The sequence below is a fragment of the Rhinolophus ferrumequinum genome, chromosome 8, assembly GCF_004115265.2.
Source record: "Rhinolophus ferrumequinum isolate MPI-CBG mRhiFer1 chromosome 8, mRhiFer1_v1.p, whole genome shotgun sequence".
NCBI classification, from domain to species: Eukaryota; Metazoa; Chordata; class Mammalia; order Chiroptera; family Rhinolophidae; genus Rhinolophus; species Rhinolophus ferrumequinum.
Genome location: NC_046291.1, coordinates 78,238,557 through 78,255,303, shown reverse-complemented (window position 1 = coordinate 78,255,303; position 16,747 = coordinate 78,238,557). Strand labels below are relative to the sequence as shown.

Genomic DNA, 16,747 nt, shown 5'->3' with positions numbered 1-16,747 from the left:
TGAAAGTAAAGAATTGAATAGAATTAGCACTTTGAGAACCTTTGGGGATTATAAAGCAAATTTAGAGAAAGAACACTCTCTAAGCATATAAAACTGCAGGGAGAAACTTAAAATAAATAAATAATTTAAAATAAATAATTTAAGACAGTAATTTACATAGACGTACTTAAGATATTTTTAATGAAAATGGATTCTTTATATTTAAGTATGATCTATAGCAATGGAAAGAAACGAAACTCTTTGTCTCTGGTTTTTGAGACTCCATGGAAATTAAGGTTCAGTGACAGTATTATGTATTGATGTTTTCTCCATTTTAGTTCAAATTTTGATGTAGAAAACGTTTGTTAGATTGTATGACATAGTCAATAAAATTGCCTTTAGAGTGTTATCTTGGTAAATCTAGCCCTAAAAATATTTCTCAACTTTATTCTAGACACAAAAATTTTCAGAGTTGTCAAAGTCAAATGCTGTGTTGTGTAATTGAAGTTTCTCTGGATAATAATTTGTCCCAAACTGAAAATTCCCTTTTTTACAGAGGCTTGCAGCTACTGAATTTAAAATTCAAAACTTAAAAAGGGACATTCAAAAGTAGATTGCAGGATTACAGGAATGCTATCAGAAATCATAGGAATACTAACAGAAAACATCATAACACAAATATCCCATTTGTCTTAATTAGATACAGAAGTTCTTGGCAGAAAAATGCGTGATGAATACATACCATGAGTTAATTTCCAATTAATTACTGACATTTGGATAATGTCAGGTAAAAGACTGAATTTAGTAGCAGTATAATTCCCAAAGATGTAGCATATTATACTGATGTTACTTCACAGACAGGTACAGTTATAAAGGAAAACAATTTTTTTCTGTTATAATTAGCTAGATTCAAGCTGAAAAGTATACACTCAAGGCATTATAAGTGTCCTTGAATAATTTCAATGGGGAAAGAGAGAGAGAGCGCGAGAGATGGCTACATATTCTAGAAACAAACCTCCAGCTCCTACTTTAGTGAGGAATGATAAAGAAGTGTAAGGAAGAAAAAGAAGAATGAATACGTCTAAATTGTTAGAAAAGAAATAGTATTAAAGGTGTTTCATATGTTTTAGATATATGAACAACAGTGTAAAGCAACTAATTTGAATCACCTGTTTTCTTTAAATTTAAGGTTCTCTTATTTGTTTGCTAAACTGTTTCCTGGGAGCACAGATCTGTGTTGCAATTTTTACAATCAACTTGTCATTTCTTCCTATACTTATGCCTTCTCTAAGAGAGCATGATTTAGATACTTTATCAGATATGTTAAAGGAAACCTAAGATCACTAAAAATGTCCATGCTGACACAAAGATGAAGATCATGGAGTATTCTATTATAATATACACAGTTGCCTTCACGGAGAACAGAACCAAGAATGTCATTGTGTCCTCTGCCAGACTGGGGTCAACAATGCATTACTTAATAGAGCTACAGAAAATAAAACAACTGCAACAAAAAAGAAAAACCCTACACATTAGCAATAGCAACTAGACTTATGTGAGCATGAGCTTTTATTTGACAAAAACTGCTGGTGATTTTCAATGTCTTAGCAGTTTCACTGGAATCACTTAAAACTCATACTAACTGAATTCCTTGTAGACCCACATGTTAGTGTCTCCATTGTCAGGGCACAAGCAAAATAATATTGTAAAAGTTTGAATATATTTCACAATACATGAGTTGAATCCTTCATCTCCTATGAGGCATATGGTATAATGTAGAAACTTCTCCATTCCTGTGAGGGCTTCATCACATTTCATTTTTCTTCATTTATGTGCAGTTTTGTTTTGAGAAAGTATTGCATGCCAATCCCAAATCACTTTCCAAGTCCTGGATGTGCTACTATTGCACAGAAGCTCTTATAATATAAAAGGAACTCCACTACAAATAGCAGAATACTCTGCTAAAAGGAAGAGAGGATAGAGACAGCATAACCTAAACACTACTATTCAAATTTATTTTTGTCAATACTTCGGTGGATGATTCTCAAATATATTATTTCACTGCAGTCATGTATTCATTCAACAAATATTAGGTACCTATTATGTTCTCGGTGCTGATGATAGAAAATAAACTGGACTTAGTGACCCTCCTGAAGCATACTGTTAATGGCAGAGGCAAATGGGTAAATAATTACCTGAGAACAATGCTAACAGACATGGTTTAACTTGCGAGTCAAAGCCTCTATAAGTCATGAAAGTAGGGGCTTCAACACAAAATGTTGAAGTGCCGTGGTGACAGAAGTTGTCATTCCTATAAACAACTTCAGAAATGAACATTTCTTTTGGGCCAAAATAAAGATACAAGTGATCTGAGTTGTTCTCTCTTGCCGTTTCTGCTTAAAAAATATTTTCACGCTATTGTTTGTTTAACAGATCCTATTCTATGCATGTTTCTTTTAAATTTTTACATTAGATTCCTTCTTGATTCACTACTTTGCAATATTGAGTAAATATATAAAACAAGTATAATATATATATATATATATTATACACATAATATATTATATAATATATAATACAATATATATATTACTTGTATATACATAACAAGTATATATAACAAATATTATACATATAAGTTGTGTACACATATATAATAGTGTTGCTCAGCCAACACTGGAGAAGTACAGAAGAAAATTCTTCACAAAGAAAAATGCATTTGGCACCTGTAATCCCACAGCACATAGGGTTATCACCTTATGTTATATCTAATTCCTTATTTTTTATGTATCTGAGCCCTGCCTCATTGCCCATGCTCCCATTTTAATACAAACATGTGCATGTACATATATGATATTTGTTTGATATTTACATATTTATAATGGTTTTATTGAGTGAATGGTCCATCTTTTATTCATTTTTTTGGGTATCTTCAACATATAATATTTTGTTTCCCTATAATTTATGAATTTTCCTATGAAATGTTTAGCTCCTAGATTCTTACAGACTCACTCCTAGAGCTCCTAAGCTTATGTAGAATTTTTCAAAAATGATACAGAAATTTTTAATATGTTTCATGATCTCCAACATATGTTGTATATCAGTTTTATCCAACTTATCCTTGATATTCTACATTGAAATAAACTGGCATTGAAATAAATTCCTAAAGGCAAATGAGAGAAATCTTTCAAACTTCTGTTTTACCCCTTTACTGTGTCTTTGTTGGTCAGATCTCTTGAGAACTTAAGAAAAGATCTTACATTTGTGTGTGGCTATGTCTGGTTTTCATTCAATATGGCTTTGGTGGTCTGGGCCAGGAGATGCCACTCGTAGTGGGAGGTGCATGACCTTTCTGGACTTTCTCTTCCACCAGCCACACGGCTACAATTATAGACTATCCCAGGGCAGCTTGATCATTTCTAATCCTCTTCCCAGTTTTTAGAGGGAGAGATAAGATCGAAGATTCATGTATAGAGGTTAAGGAATAAGGATGGGGCGTATTGGAAAAGACTAGATGAGTAGGACCTAACTAGCTTTTAAAGAAGGGTGCCTGCAGAATTTTTAAGAAAATTCCTAATGAAAAACAGTGTGACAATTGTCTTATTTGTCTTTATAGTTTGTTTATATACCTCACTCAGAAACATGTAGAGAGAGAGGTAGTTATAATCGGGGGCATAATTGTGGTATTCCCAAGTTACTTGACCATAATTGGATTTTAAGATTACGTATCAGTACCCATATTCCTCCAAGAGTCAATGGAGGAAAGAAACTAATTTTTCAAGCTGAACTAAACTCATACATGCTTTCTCTTTTGCATTTGGCTACATTTTAAAAGACTTCAAGTTTCCATTGTTCAAAAATAGGATTCATGTCCACTTTTCAAGGCACATTTATATCTTGGATTGAGTTAATTTACTCCATATGGTTCACCTTTTCCTTTGGCAATATCACCTGCCATGTTTTAACTTTAAACAGAATATTGAAATAATGTGCTTTATTCCTATGATTTGTCCTATGAATTGTGACAATTAAATATCTATGTAATATTACTGGGAAATCAATGTTTGAATAACATATAGACTGACCATTTTAAAGACTTTTTAATCCCACTGAAATCAAGTCAGTAGACATGTGGATAATGTATAGGGAAAAACATATCACTAATATTTCTAAACAGTAATAAACATTTTCTGAAAATAAACTTAATATTTTTAAAGGTGCATCAATTCTTAACTATAAGTCCTAAAAATATATCTATTCATATGACTTATTTAACCCTTAAGAAATGTTTTTTTAAGAAGGAGTGAGGGTATAAAGGTAAATCATATTTAAGATATTGCTACATATGTCAAAGATTTCTTGTTTTGTGGGATGAAATGCAAATCTTGTCTCAGGGACAAAAAAATTAAGAAATCAAAAATATATACTGAGTTCATCCAGCTGAATCAGTGCTGAGCTTATAGTTACAGTGGAGAGAAATTTAAAATCTAAAGAGACATCTGGAGAGAAAATATGACAGGATATAGTGACAGATGGAAATAGATGATGGTGATGACAAACTATGGAAACTCTTTCAATCTTGTCAGGACCAAAGAACTATGATAACATAAAAAGAGATGCCATGGTTAGGAAAGAAATGCAATGCAATGATTAAAAACAAAGAAATAAAACATGAAAATAAGTTTAAAAGATAAATATAGCAAGAGAGAGAATGGCAATTAGCACCTTAAAAAAGAAGAAAGATGTTCAGAGGAAATATAAAATGTTAGAGGAAATGTATGAAGGAGGTCAGAGAGAAGAAAACTCAGAATTAGAGAAGTTAACAGAGAAAATATATTATTGAGTGGTAATTAATGGAAAAAATGTCAACTAGGCAAATGGAGTGAAAAAAAATGTTGAATTTGGCTATGAGCAGTTTTAGAAATTTCTTGAAAGAACAAAAGCTGAAAATCCTTTTCAGAAGTTCAGTGAAGAAACACTGGGTGCAGGTCTCTATTCTGAAAAATATGCGTCACATGCAAATCTTGTCTATCTGCTTTCTGCCGCGTATTATTCCTGTTCCATCCTATTGCTTCTTACTCGAAATTTTCCTCCTACACTTCCTGGAATTTGTCTCCTCTTTTTGTGCATTTTCTCCCTCTTCCTCTATGCCAGTTTCTTCCCCTCTGCATATGAATTTGTGCAGTAACCCCTGAATCTCATATTAAGAAAAACTTCCTTGATACCCAAACCTGTGACATCAAACCTGTGACTCAAAGGCACCCATCAGGTAAGTGCTATTAGAACTTTCAATCTCAAATGGAAGGAAATACTGAGGGAAAAATCTACTATCTCCTCAACATACCTTCTGTTTTTCCCTCTTTCCCTCCCTTCCCCAAGTTTCTGTCACTGTAATCTAAATATACTGGCTCTACTTTCTAATTATCTTTCATTTATTAATTCTTTATATTTGGCTTCTGCCCTTATCTCCTGAAATTGATAGCAACAGTAGCATCCTAATCATCCATTGCATGTTCTGTTCTCAGCTTTTATCCTTCCTAATCTCTTTATTGTCGACCCACTCTTCTTCCTAAAACTATCTTCCCTTGACTTCTAGGATACAGTAAATTTTCTGCACACTTGAAATGGCCCTCTCTCTCTTATTGTTGATTTTTTTTCCCTCTTAATCAACATATTCTTGATTTTTGCCCTTGACTTCTTTTTCCTACACTCTCACTTGGGTAATCTCGTCCACTACTATGCTTTACTGCAGGGTTGGATTCTGCGGGAATAAGTAGGAAGTGACTGTGTATTTATCCAGCTCCTGATTCCATTTATGCTATACTCAATATCTCTTCAGAATTTGCTATCTCAGGAAGAACCCATGACTTCCAAGACAATTTTAGTTAAAAGAACAGAATCATATTATTAAGATTAATTTTCTAAATCTAAACTTAAATCTAATATCTATTTTAAAATGTTCTTCCTGCTCTCCAATTTCGACCTGACTGCTTCTGGCCTAAAGAGTTGCAGTGAGAGAGTGACACTTTTTTGTTTTTTCCTTTTACTGTGCTTTCCTATTTATTTTAGTCTTCTACTTACATATTTGCTTCTAGTTTTCTCCGTTACTTTTCTTGAGAGAAGAGAAAGAACCCCTCACACACACACATACACACACTACATAACACCCTCCCTAGGATGATTTAAGGAAAAAAAATTTCAAAGAATTTCCTAATTTAAAGCATGTTGCAATGTCAATAAACTCTCATCACACTTCTGATCTCTGCTTAAGTGGGTTGTTTGGGGCAAGGAGGGAGGCTTAGGAGAGAAGGTCCACGACTAGTTTTGATTTCACTTGGTAAACTGGAGAAGGTTTCATCATGGTGATGTCTTTAAAATACGGCAGACCTTATTGCCTATTTTATGGCCCCATGTTATCTTCCAGCTACATTACCTACTCTTCCCTACATGCATGTCGTGTACTTATCCTCTTGTCAATGGCCTTTGCTTGGCCAATTTTTTTTTATTATTGTATTTCTTCTTCATATAATATAGTCTTATGCCATCTCAGAAACATTTCTTCTTCAAGTCCCCTCTACGAAGCCTTTAGTAATCACAACCATTGCTGCTGCTACCCTCACTTTTACATCCTACTCTAATTACATCCTATCTCTTTTCCCTTAAAATTCAATATAATTGTATAATGGTCTTATGGAAATTAGTACTTTACCATGAGATTTAGATATGAGATTTAAGCTTAAGTTATACTTATCTAGTCTTTTTATGCCTGAAAGTGGGTTTTACTTTAAAAGACGATACTATTCTTTAACTGAAATTTTGCACTTTTTTTTAAACTGGAAGTTTAAATAGAAAACTCATTGTGAACAACAGCAATATCTTGTTTCTACTTATTCATACTCCACAGTGCCCACCAGTGTCTTTCACATAGTAAGTACTCCTGTTTTGCCAAAAGGTACTGAGTTAAAGGCTGAGGAGGAAGAGAAGATGTACTGACATAGTATTAGTATTCACCAAATGTTCATTGAATAAACTGACTAAAAGTGAATTATATGTGGGTTCCTTTGCCTGATGTTGTTAATCATCATAGGGAGTGGTATGTATAGTTATATGCTAAGATGGCTGTACAGATATGAAAGATACTTAAGGAAAAGACAATTTGGAATAACAACTTCAGGGTCTACACTAGGTTTTGATAAGAAATGAAAAAGGAGTTGGGGGTGGGGGAGAAGATAAAGGGATCAGAAAGTACAAATTAATATTCCCAATATAGTCATGGGGATATGAAATACAGTTTGGGGACTATAATCAATAATGTAAAGATTTTGTAGGGTGTCAGATGGACACCTGTCTTACTAGGGAGCCCACTTCATTGACTGTATAGATGCCTGACCACTGCACAATACACCTGAAGTTGAATTTGGATAATACTGAATGGCAACTATCTCTCTCTCTCTCTCTCTCTCTCTCTCTCTCTCTCTCTATATATATATATATATATATATATATATATATATATATATATATATATATATATATATATATATATATACACACACACACACACCCTGGGTAATAAAAAAATGTATACACATGACTTCTATTCATCTTTTGTTATCGGTATATATTGAGTATTGCAATTTTAATACAGTTTTTTTTTCTTTCTTAAAATGCATATACATTTTTATGGCACCCTCTGTGTGTGTGTGTGTGTGTGTGTGTGTGTGTGTGTGTGTGTGTGTACACACACTATATATTCATGGGATGTGGAGTACAGCATAGGGAATATAGTCAATGGAAGTGTAATAGCTACATATGATGTCAGAGGTGTAGTAGATTGGGGAGGTTATCACTTTGTGAGGGGTGTAAATGTCTAACTATTATTTTGCTTTGTACACCTGAAACTAATTAAAGTTAAAAAAAATAAAATAATGAAAAAGGAAACTACTAGATTGACAAGTAGCAGCAAAAGACTTTTTAAATTGAACTCAATGAATCTATAAAAGTCCTGGCACAACAGTTCTCTACAATACAAATGAAGTGTCAGACTTACTACATATACGAAGGAAAGAAATCCTTCATTAGAAACAAAACCATTTTCTATGTATGTATGGGATATTATAACATTCAAATTATACTTGGTCCTACCCCTAGAATAATTATTCACAGTCCAGCAATCGATCAAATTTTTTTTCCATTGAGGTGATAGGGATTTATTGCTTGGTTATAGATTATAATTTTAAAGGATTTTTAAAATACTGCCACATTGGAAAAGGATTTTTTTTTCAAGTTTACCGTTGTGATATGGATACATTTAATTGAGTCATGTGTCTTATTCTTGGAATTAAACAAAATTACACCCTCCCTTCCATCTCAAGATGTGGTGGCATGTATCCATGGGCTCTCAGTGGCAGGCAAGAGGCTATACAGGGGCAAGTCAGACTCGACTCAAAATGTTTTTATAAGCCTTCTCTCCTAATTTTTCTCCATAATTTTCTCATTATTGTTTACTCTGTCTTTACTTATAGTTCTACTCTTTAAATTTTCATCATAATTTTACCCTGAAACTGTTAAAAGTGTTTTCATATATGCTTGATATTTTTGATTATTAATTTTTGTAATGTTTAACATTTTATATATATATGTGTATATATATATATATATATATATATATATATATATGTAAAATATAAAACACACGTACATACACACATAATGTAGCATAATCTTTGGAGTTTAGCAAAACCTTACTCTCCCACATACCAACTTGATGACAGTATTATAGTTAAAATTGCTTACTCAGTTTCCTTATCTGTTAAATGCAGAAAATAATAACCACGCTAGGTTTGTGTTTTAAACAGAATGAAAAGAGACCCACTAGTAAATTTTGAACTAATTACATTCCAAAATAATTATTAGGTCACTACAGGAAGAACAGACTGCAGAACTATAAGGGTAGAAGATGCTACCCTATAATCCAGAAATGTTGGCAAGAGAGACAACCCAGACTAGTGTGGAAGCAAAAAAAATTGTTATAAGTTGGTAGAAGATGAATGCATTTTGAAGCCAAATATAACACAATTCCTGGTATACTGGCTATGTGGTATGTACGAAAGACACCAAAGATGGTGCCAAGTGTTTTGGCCTAAGCAACTGAAAAAACAGAACTGACCTCATCCAATGGAGAAGTCATAATTATAGAAAATAAAAAGATTCAGTTCAGTTTTGGACGTGTTAATATTTCTGATGGATCTATTTCTAGTTACCTATTGCTCCAGAACAAACCACTCCAAATTTAGAGGTTTAAAATAACACTAATTTATTTGCTTATGAATTTGCAATTTGATCAGAGCTCTGAATAAATTCATCTTTTCTTCAGGTCAACTGTGGTGACAAGAAGGTTAGGGTGACATACGGCTGGGGACTGGAATCATTTCAAGGCTCAGTCACCTCAACATGTCTAGCAGTTATTGCTGGTTATCAGCTGGGACCTTAGTTAAGTGTTGTTGTTTAGAACACCTACATGTGGCCTCTGCAGGGCTGCGTGGCTTACTCACATCAGAGTGGCTGATTCTAGGAGCATCCCAAGAGAACCTTTATCTTCTTTTATAATATAGCCTTAGAAGTCACATAGTATCATCTCCGTAATAGTCATGGGCCCAACCAAATTCAAGTGTACGACGTCTGACAATTAAGTTAACAAACTTGCCACCATGGGCTTACATTGGCCACACTGTACAAACAGCTCAGTAAGGTTTCATAAACTTGGCATATCAGTGTCTCTCAGCTGTGTTCGAGTCAATGTGTGGTGGTGTCTTGCTGAGTGGCCTTCATTACTGTTATTACGTGTTATTCAGTGTCATCACGAGAATATCTGAGCTTGAATTACAGCAATGAACAAACATTAAATTTCTTGTTAAACATGGCAAGAGTGGAAATGAAATCAGGGACATGTTAGTCCATGATTATGGGGATAACGCAATGAAGAAAATGGCGGTGTACAAATGGCTTAAACATTTTTCTGAGGGGAGAGAATGCATCATTGAGGAAGATAGGTCAGGGCAGCCAGTAATGAGCAGAACTGATGAAAACATTGCAAAAAGTTGTCAAATTTTGCCTCAAAATTGTCGGCTGATTGTAAGAAGCATAACAGACCAAGTAAACATCGATAGTGAAACAGGACAATTTTAACTGAAAATCTTAGCATGAGAAAGGTGTGTACAAAAAAGGTCCTGAAGGAGCGGACTGATGAAAAGCAAAGGAGAGTCAAAGTTTGCCAAGACTTTTCGGAGAGGCAAGATGATGTTTTGGGCCATGTTATTACTAGTGATGAAACATAGGTGTGCCAATATGACCCTGAAACAAAGTGTCAAAATGAACAATGGAAGTCAGCCAATTCTCCAAGACCAAAAAAGTTCTGTCAGTCCAAATCAAGAGTCAAAATGATATTGGTAACCTTTTTTGGTATCAGACGGATTATTCATTATGAATTTGTACCAACTAGACAGTTAACCAAGTTTACTATTATATTTTGAAGTACTGAAAAGGCTACGTGAAAAAGTTAGATGACCTAAACTTTTCACCAACAATTCATGGCTCTTGCATCACGACAATGTACCAGCTCACACGGAACATTGTCTGTCAGGGAGTTTTCAGCCAGTAAACAAATAACTGTATTGGAACACCCTCCTGACTCACCTGATCTGGCCCCCAGTGACTTCTTTCTTTACCTGAAGATAAAGGAAATATTGAAAGAAGACATTTTGATGACATTCAGGACATCAAGGGTAATATAACGACAGCTCTGATGGCCATTCCAGAAAAAGAGTTCCAAAACTGCTTTGAAGGGTGGACTAGGCGCTGGCATCAGTGCATAGCTTCCCAAGAGGAATACTTCAAAGACAACCATAGTGATATTCAGCAATGAGGTGTGTAGCACTTTTTCTAGGATGAGTTCGTGAACATAATTGTCAGACCTCATATGAAAGGTATTCCACCTCTCCTTTTGGAAAAGAGTCAATGTCGCATTGTAAGAAGAGCATGTGAAATGTCAGATATTGTTGCAATGACTTGGGATTAAAATCTGCCACAGATCTCTAAATGAAAATGTTGAATATGCAATTGAAAATTAAAAAGCCTAGAATTCAAGAGTGAGGTCTGGTCCGTGTGTATACATTTTAGAAACCTTAACATTTAGGTGGGATAAGACCACCAAATCAAGAAGAGAAAAATACCAAAGACTGAGCCCTGGGGAAACTCTAATATTAACACATCAAAGAGAAAAATAACTAAGAAAGGAAAGTGAATGGCTATGACTGCTAAAACAGAACAGTTAAGAGAGTTGGTTTCTTCTTCCTCATATTGTCTCTCTGAAATTCACCCTCAAGATCTTCCCTAATAATAAAAATTGAGTTTGTTCAGCTATCCAGTGTACACTGTTTGACAGGGACCTGACTACAGTCCAGGTGATGAAACAGAACTTGCCTAAATATGTCAAGATAATCTCTTCCCTTTGGCTCTTGACTGACCTAAGGTTGGGCATGCAATCCATGTCTGGTTAAAGAAAAACAAAAGGATTAACACTAAGACCTTTCTCTTCCCAGATAAAACAATATAGCTTAGCAAGGAAAGGGTGTTTTGTCCTATTCCTCTTCTTCTTTAAGTATAAACATACTCCCTGATCCTATGTCAAGCTTGCAACCATAACATCAAGTGTAAAACAAAATATAACTAGGGAAGATGGTAGTTAAAAAAGGTAGGGGGAAGAAAACAACAACAACAACAACAACAAAAACTCCTATAGACTTAACAAACTCTAGTTAAATGTTATGTTATTTGCATCCAAGAACATTCCTAACCAATGATGCTGTTTTCATTTTGATGTTTTAATCTTTCTTTTAACTCAATGCGGCAAATGTGTTAGCTTCATTTCTCTCTCCTATATTAAACTTGTTTGTTTCCTTTGTACTGTCCTAATGTTATGACGTAATTTTACAGCATTTGACAAGAAAGTGAAGCAAGTGATAATATTACAAAAAGCAAATATAACATATGATAAATAAGAAGGGTTACAGATTTCCATAAGACTTGACTTGATATTTCACATAGATTGACTTTATTCTAAATCCATGTTCCTTACACTGGTTTGTCTAATACGCCGTTGGGTGAACAACATGGCTTTACTTTTTCTCCACTCCAAAAGGCAGGAGTTCAATTCAATCATAAACTACCTACTCTTAAAAACAAAACAAATAAAAAGTCTAAGTCAAGTCATACCAGCAATGTAAGAAACACAGTAATGGAGAGCAATATAAGGTTTTACATGAACTACTTCTATATATATATATATTTTTAAGAAAAAACAGTTATTAGTCAGCAACTGTGTACCAGCTAGTGTACTCAATTATGGGGATAGAGAAATAAAACAAACAAACATGGCTCTTCTCTCATAGAGTTATAGTGAAGAATAGAGACATTATCCAATCCAGTGAAAAATAGAGCTATTATGCATATAAATTTAAATAAATAAGCATATAATAATATGCAGAATTTACAAAAATAAAAGCACTGGGTGTTTTGGTGTCATATAACAGAACAATCTAAATCTATTACAAAAGCCAAGGAAGGATAAATAAAATTTAGCAAGGTGAAAGTAGGAAGGAGAACATTGCAGGTAAAGGGAAGAGGTTGTTCAAAGGCTGGGAGTGGAGAGTATAGGAAATCTGAACATATATGAAAAACTAATAAGTGCAAAAGAGATTGATTGAGATGGCACGGAGAGAGTAGCAGGAGTTTGAGACTGAATGTTTACATAGGGCTTTGTTAAGAAGGATCGTGACACAAATTCTTTGTTAAGAAGGATCGTGACATTACACAAAAGTCAGTGGGAATCCTTTGAATGGTTTTGAGTAGATTTATATTAAAAGACAAAAAATCAACTCTAGCCTTTGGTGAAGTTAGGAGATAAAGGGGAAGTTACTGCAGTGGTAAATGTGTAAGGATAGATTTAATTAGAGTGGAGGCTATGAAGATGGAGAGTCATGGATTGATGATATTTAGAAGGAAAAAAAAATCTTTAAAGATGGTTGGAAGATTGAATTCATTTCAATTTTTGATATGTAAAGTTTGGGTGACCATAAAACATCCAAATGGGAAAATGGAAATGTCAAGAAGACAGACATATTTATCTGGAAATCAAGGCAAAAGAAAGCTTGGATGAGCATGTTGATTTGGCAATCATAGGTATAAATAGAAATTGGAGCTTTAGAAATATTAAAGAATGAGGTTGGCTAACAAATGGTCATTTCATTTACTCAGGAAATAATTCAGTACCTATTATGTAAATGGTTCTAAAACAGAACTTTAAATTGAGAATCTAGAAACATGTTGGTGTACTCTTTTGGATTTATACACACATTAAAGAATTGCATAATAAATTTAACCCTATCAAATCTGTACCAAAATATATATGAACAAGTGAAAATAAACTTTTTTCTTCTGCTTAGATATTTTTGAGTTTTGATTTGGACATTACAACTAAAAATAAATATTAATAAGAATGTCTGGATTTAAAAAACAAATAAAACTTAAGAAAAACTCACTTAAAACTCAAAGATATATGAAAATCTTAAAATTACCCTTTCTCTGGGTGCACAGCTATCGATCTTGGTTGATCCAAGCCTTGGGAAATAATTACATAACGGAAAGAGCCATTGAGTCTTGCAACTTCAATTAAGTTGAAACCATGATCTGTCCAATATATGTTACCTAGGAAAAACAGAGATGTGCTTATAATATAGATGTGAGAAAGAAAATTATTTACTAGTTATGGTTAAAATTAACTTTCTGAGCATTCATATAACTCTTAAGAAATGATTTATATCCTATATTCTTTTTTAATGAGTGCCTTTCCTAAGCAAAAAGCTGTAAATAAACGAATATGAAATACTTCCTAAATTTCACACATCTGTAGTTTAAACCATAGAATGACACATTATATTAAAAATAAGTTGAAACTTCTCTCACCTGGAAAAGCAATCTATTTGAACTTTCTATAGACTTCAGGCAAGATAACTAACACTTCTATTTACATGCCTCCTGCAATTCTCAGGAGATTTGGGCCAAGTTAACACTACCTAATCTGTTTCTGTATAAAAACACTTATCCAAAGGTTCAAAAGCATAAGAAAGAACAAAGTCAAAAGCAACAAGACTATTTACCCCTGTAGCTAGAATTTTTTAAAAAAAACATTGTTATGAGTCAGAAACAGAATTTTTATGAAGCAGATTGAGCCCTTAAAATAGGTATAAAACAAAAAAAGAAAAAGTCATGGGTTATACCAGCAATCCAGTCAACAGCTATCCCTTCCACTCTTCCCAAGCCATTGGTAATGATATCTTCTTTCCAAGTCTGATCTCTTTTAGCTCGACTAATTTTATTGAAGCCCATGTCTGTCCAGTAGATGGTATCATTTTCTATGGATAAGACAGAAAGAAAAAAAAATACACACAAACACACTATAAAAGGTTTCAATATACATATTAGGATCACGTTGCATCAGTATTTGGAAGGTTAATAACCTGGGTGTGCTAGAGTATAAGTATTCTTCAAGGTAATTTACTAATACAAATAGTAAGAAAGTTATTAAAACAACATGAAAGAACCTAGTCATTTTTTTAAGTATTTTTGAAACATATATGGAAATGATCTATCCCGTCCTTCATTATTTTTTTCTTCAGTGTCCTACTTACTTTAAATCAGTAAATACTTACCTTACCTCACCATGAATTTTCAATCTTGATATCAAATCATGTTATTTTTTACCACATTCTTTTCTCCTCACACCTATCCCTGTGTCTGAGTCCTCTAAATACAAAGAAAACAATACTGGAGATAATCAACTCAACAAAGTCTCAAAGTAGAGACAGAATGGAAAGAAATATATGGGCATTGCAACTATATCAAGGATGTATTAAGCCTAAGGTCATTCAAAATGTATGAAGCCTTAAAAATCCCCTATCATCCAATTATACCTTCTGAGGTACTAGTTTCCCAAATGTCAACTACAAACCCCTTAGATTATTTTTCAAAATCTCATTGTACAAATGGTCTTTAAAATACTTGAGGAATAGCTTTATGCTATGATAGGGTCTTTAAATACCAGTTCTTTTTGAATATTTGAATGAAAAATGTGTATAAAGATTATAAATAAAATATATGTGTATGCATGTACATAAAGTATAGCAATTATAGACCAATGATTTTAAGTACAGCCACCAGAAAGACAGAGGACAAATCTTTAAATAATAAATTTGCCACCAACTGAGTAAGTTTTGGTGTAGTGACCTACATGGTCATTTAAAGAGCAAATCCTTTAGGACCAATAAAATTTCCCCCTGGCACAGTGCCAGACTATGGAAATAAAGAAAAATAAATTAGTGTAATAAACAATTGACCGATAAGTTTTGGGGTTCTATTTCAAATGAAATACAATCTAAATTATTTCACATATTTGGGAAATGAGTCTACACATCCTGTTCTCAACAATGGTTAAGTCAAGTACACAATTGTTTGAAGCACAGCAAAGATATCATTTTCAAATATATATTTAGAAAGCAAGGACTTGTTTAATTTTTCCAATTTTGCAAAAGTATCAGTTGACTGATACTTGTTTTTGTTATTGAAAGAGTAAATCAATCAGTAAAAATAGGCATTATTTTTGCATAAATATTAAGCACAGACCAAATCTTCCACAAACGTTAGACCCATATATCCAACAGCCTGCTGTTTCTCCACTTACACTCTTGATATACGAAAGACAAATTCTGGATTTCTACCTGAAAAAACACTTCTCTTACAGTCTTCCACCTGGCAGCTTCCCATTCCATGGTGGTATAATGCATGATACCTCCAATCCTTTGTTTCCTAGGCTAAAAACCTCATATTGCTTTTGATCACTTTTTCTCACACTTTACATCTAATTCATAACCAAAATCTCTCATATTAAATTTATTGCCAAGTATTCCTGGCTCTTTTTATTCTTCTTTCAAATCATATCCATCATTCAACCACCTCTCACACTCTCTTCCACTTATAATGTAATCCGATCCACTGTTACCTCTTGCCTGGAGAACTGCAATAACTTCCTAACTTATTTCCCAACTTCCACTTCTGCCTCAGTCCTCCCCTTTCCTCGTGAGTCTTTTCTCCACTTAGACACCATTGTTACCTTTAAAAACAAATAAATATTTTCTTTCCCCTCCACTCAAACTTGCTATTCCCATCTCATCCAAGGTAAAATTAAAGCTCCTCCCCATGACCTTCATGATCTACCCACATCCTTCAACCCTCTGTCACCTGATAATCCTTTCACTCTCTCCCTCATCCATCTCTAATAACACAGACTTTGCTCTTCCTAAAACAAACCAAATGCTGTTCAGATTAAGCTTCTTGACATTACTTAACTTTCTGTCTGGAAAGGGTTTTTTTCTAGATATTTGCATCGGTCTGTCTTAGCTTAAATATCACCCTTCTTACTGAAACTTTCCTTGACTACTCTTTAAAAATTATTCCTTTGTCATGCTCTCTCCCCTTTACCAAATCTATTTTTTTTTTTTTTTTGCCATAGACGTATCACTGTCAAAAACAACACATATTTATGGGTTTGTTTGTTTAGTTTCTGTCTTGTGTCATAGGAATACATTCTCTTTGAGGGCTAGGATTTTATTTTGTTCACTACTTTATCCCTGGCACCTAGAATAGTGCCTGGCAC

The 16,747-nt window shown here is 33.7% G+C and overlaps 1 protein-coding gene across 1 annotated transcript in view; it reads right to left on the bottom strand.

The window, feature by feature from the left end:
- Window positions 1-16,747, bottom strand: part of LRP1B (LDL receptor related protein 1B) — a 1,793,989-nt gene that overhangs the window by 432,736 nt on the left and 1,344,506 nt on the right. Inside the window, exons 36-37 of the mRNA XM_033112843.1 lie at window positions 14,316-14,450; window positions 13,614-13,743 (exon numbers count right to left, since the gene is read on the bottom strand). Of these exons, the coding sequence (XP_032968734.1) occupies window positions 13,614-13,743; window positions 14,316-14,450 (265 nt within the window). The remainder of the gene's footprint in view (window positions 1-13,613; window positions 13,744-14,315; window positions 14,451-16,747) is intronic.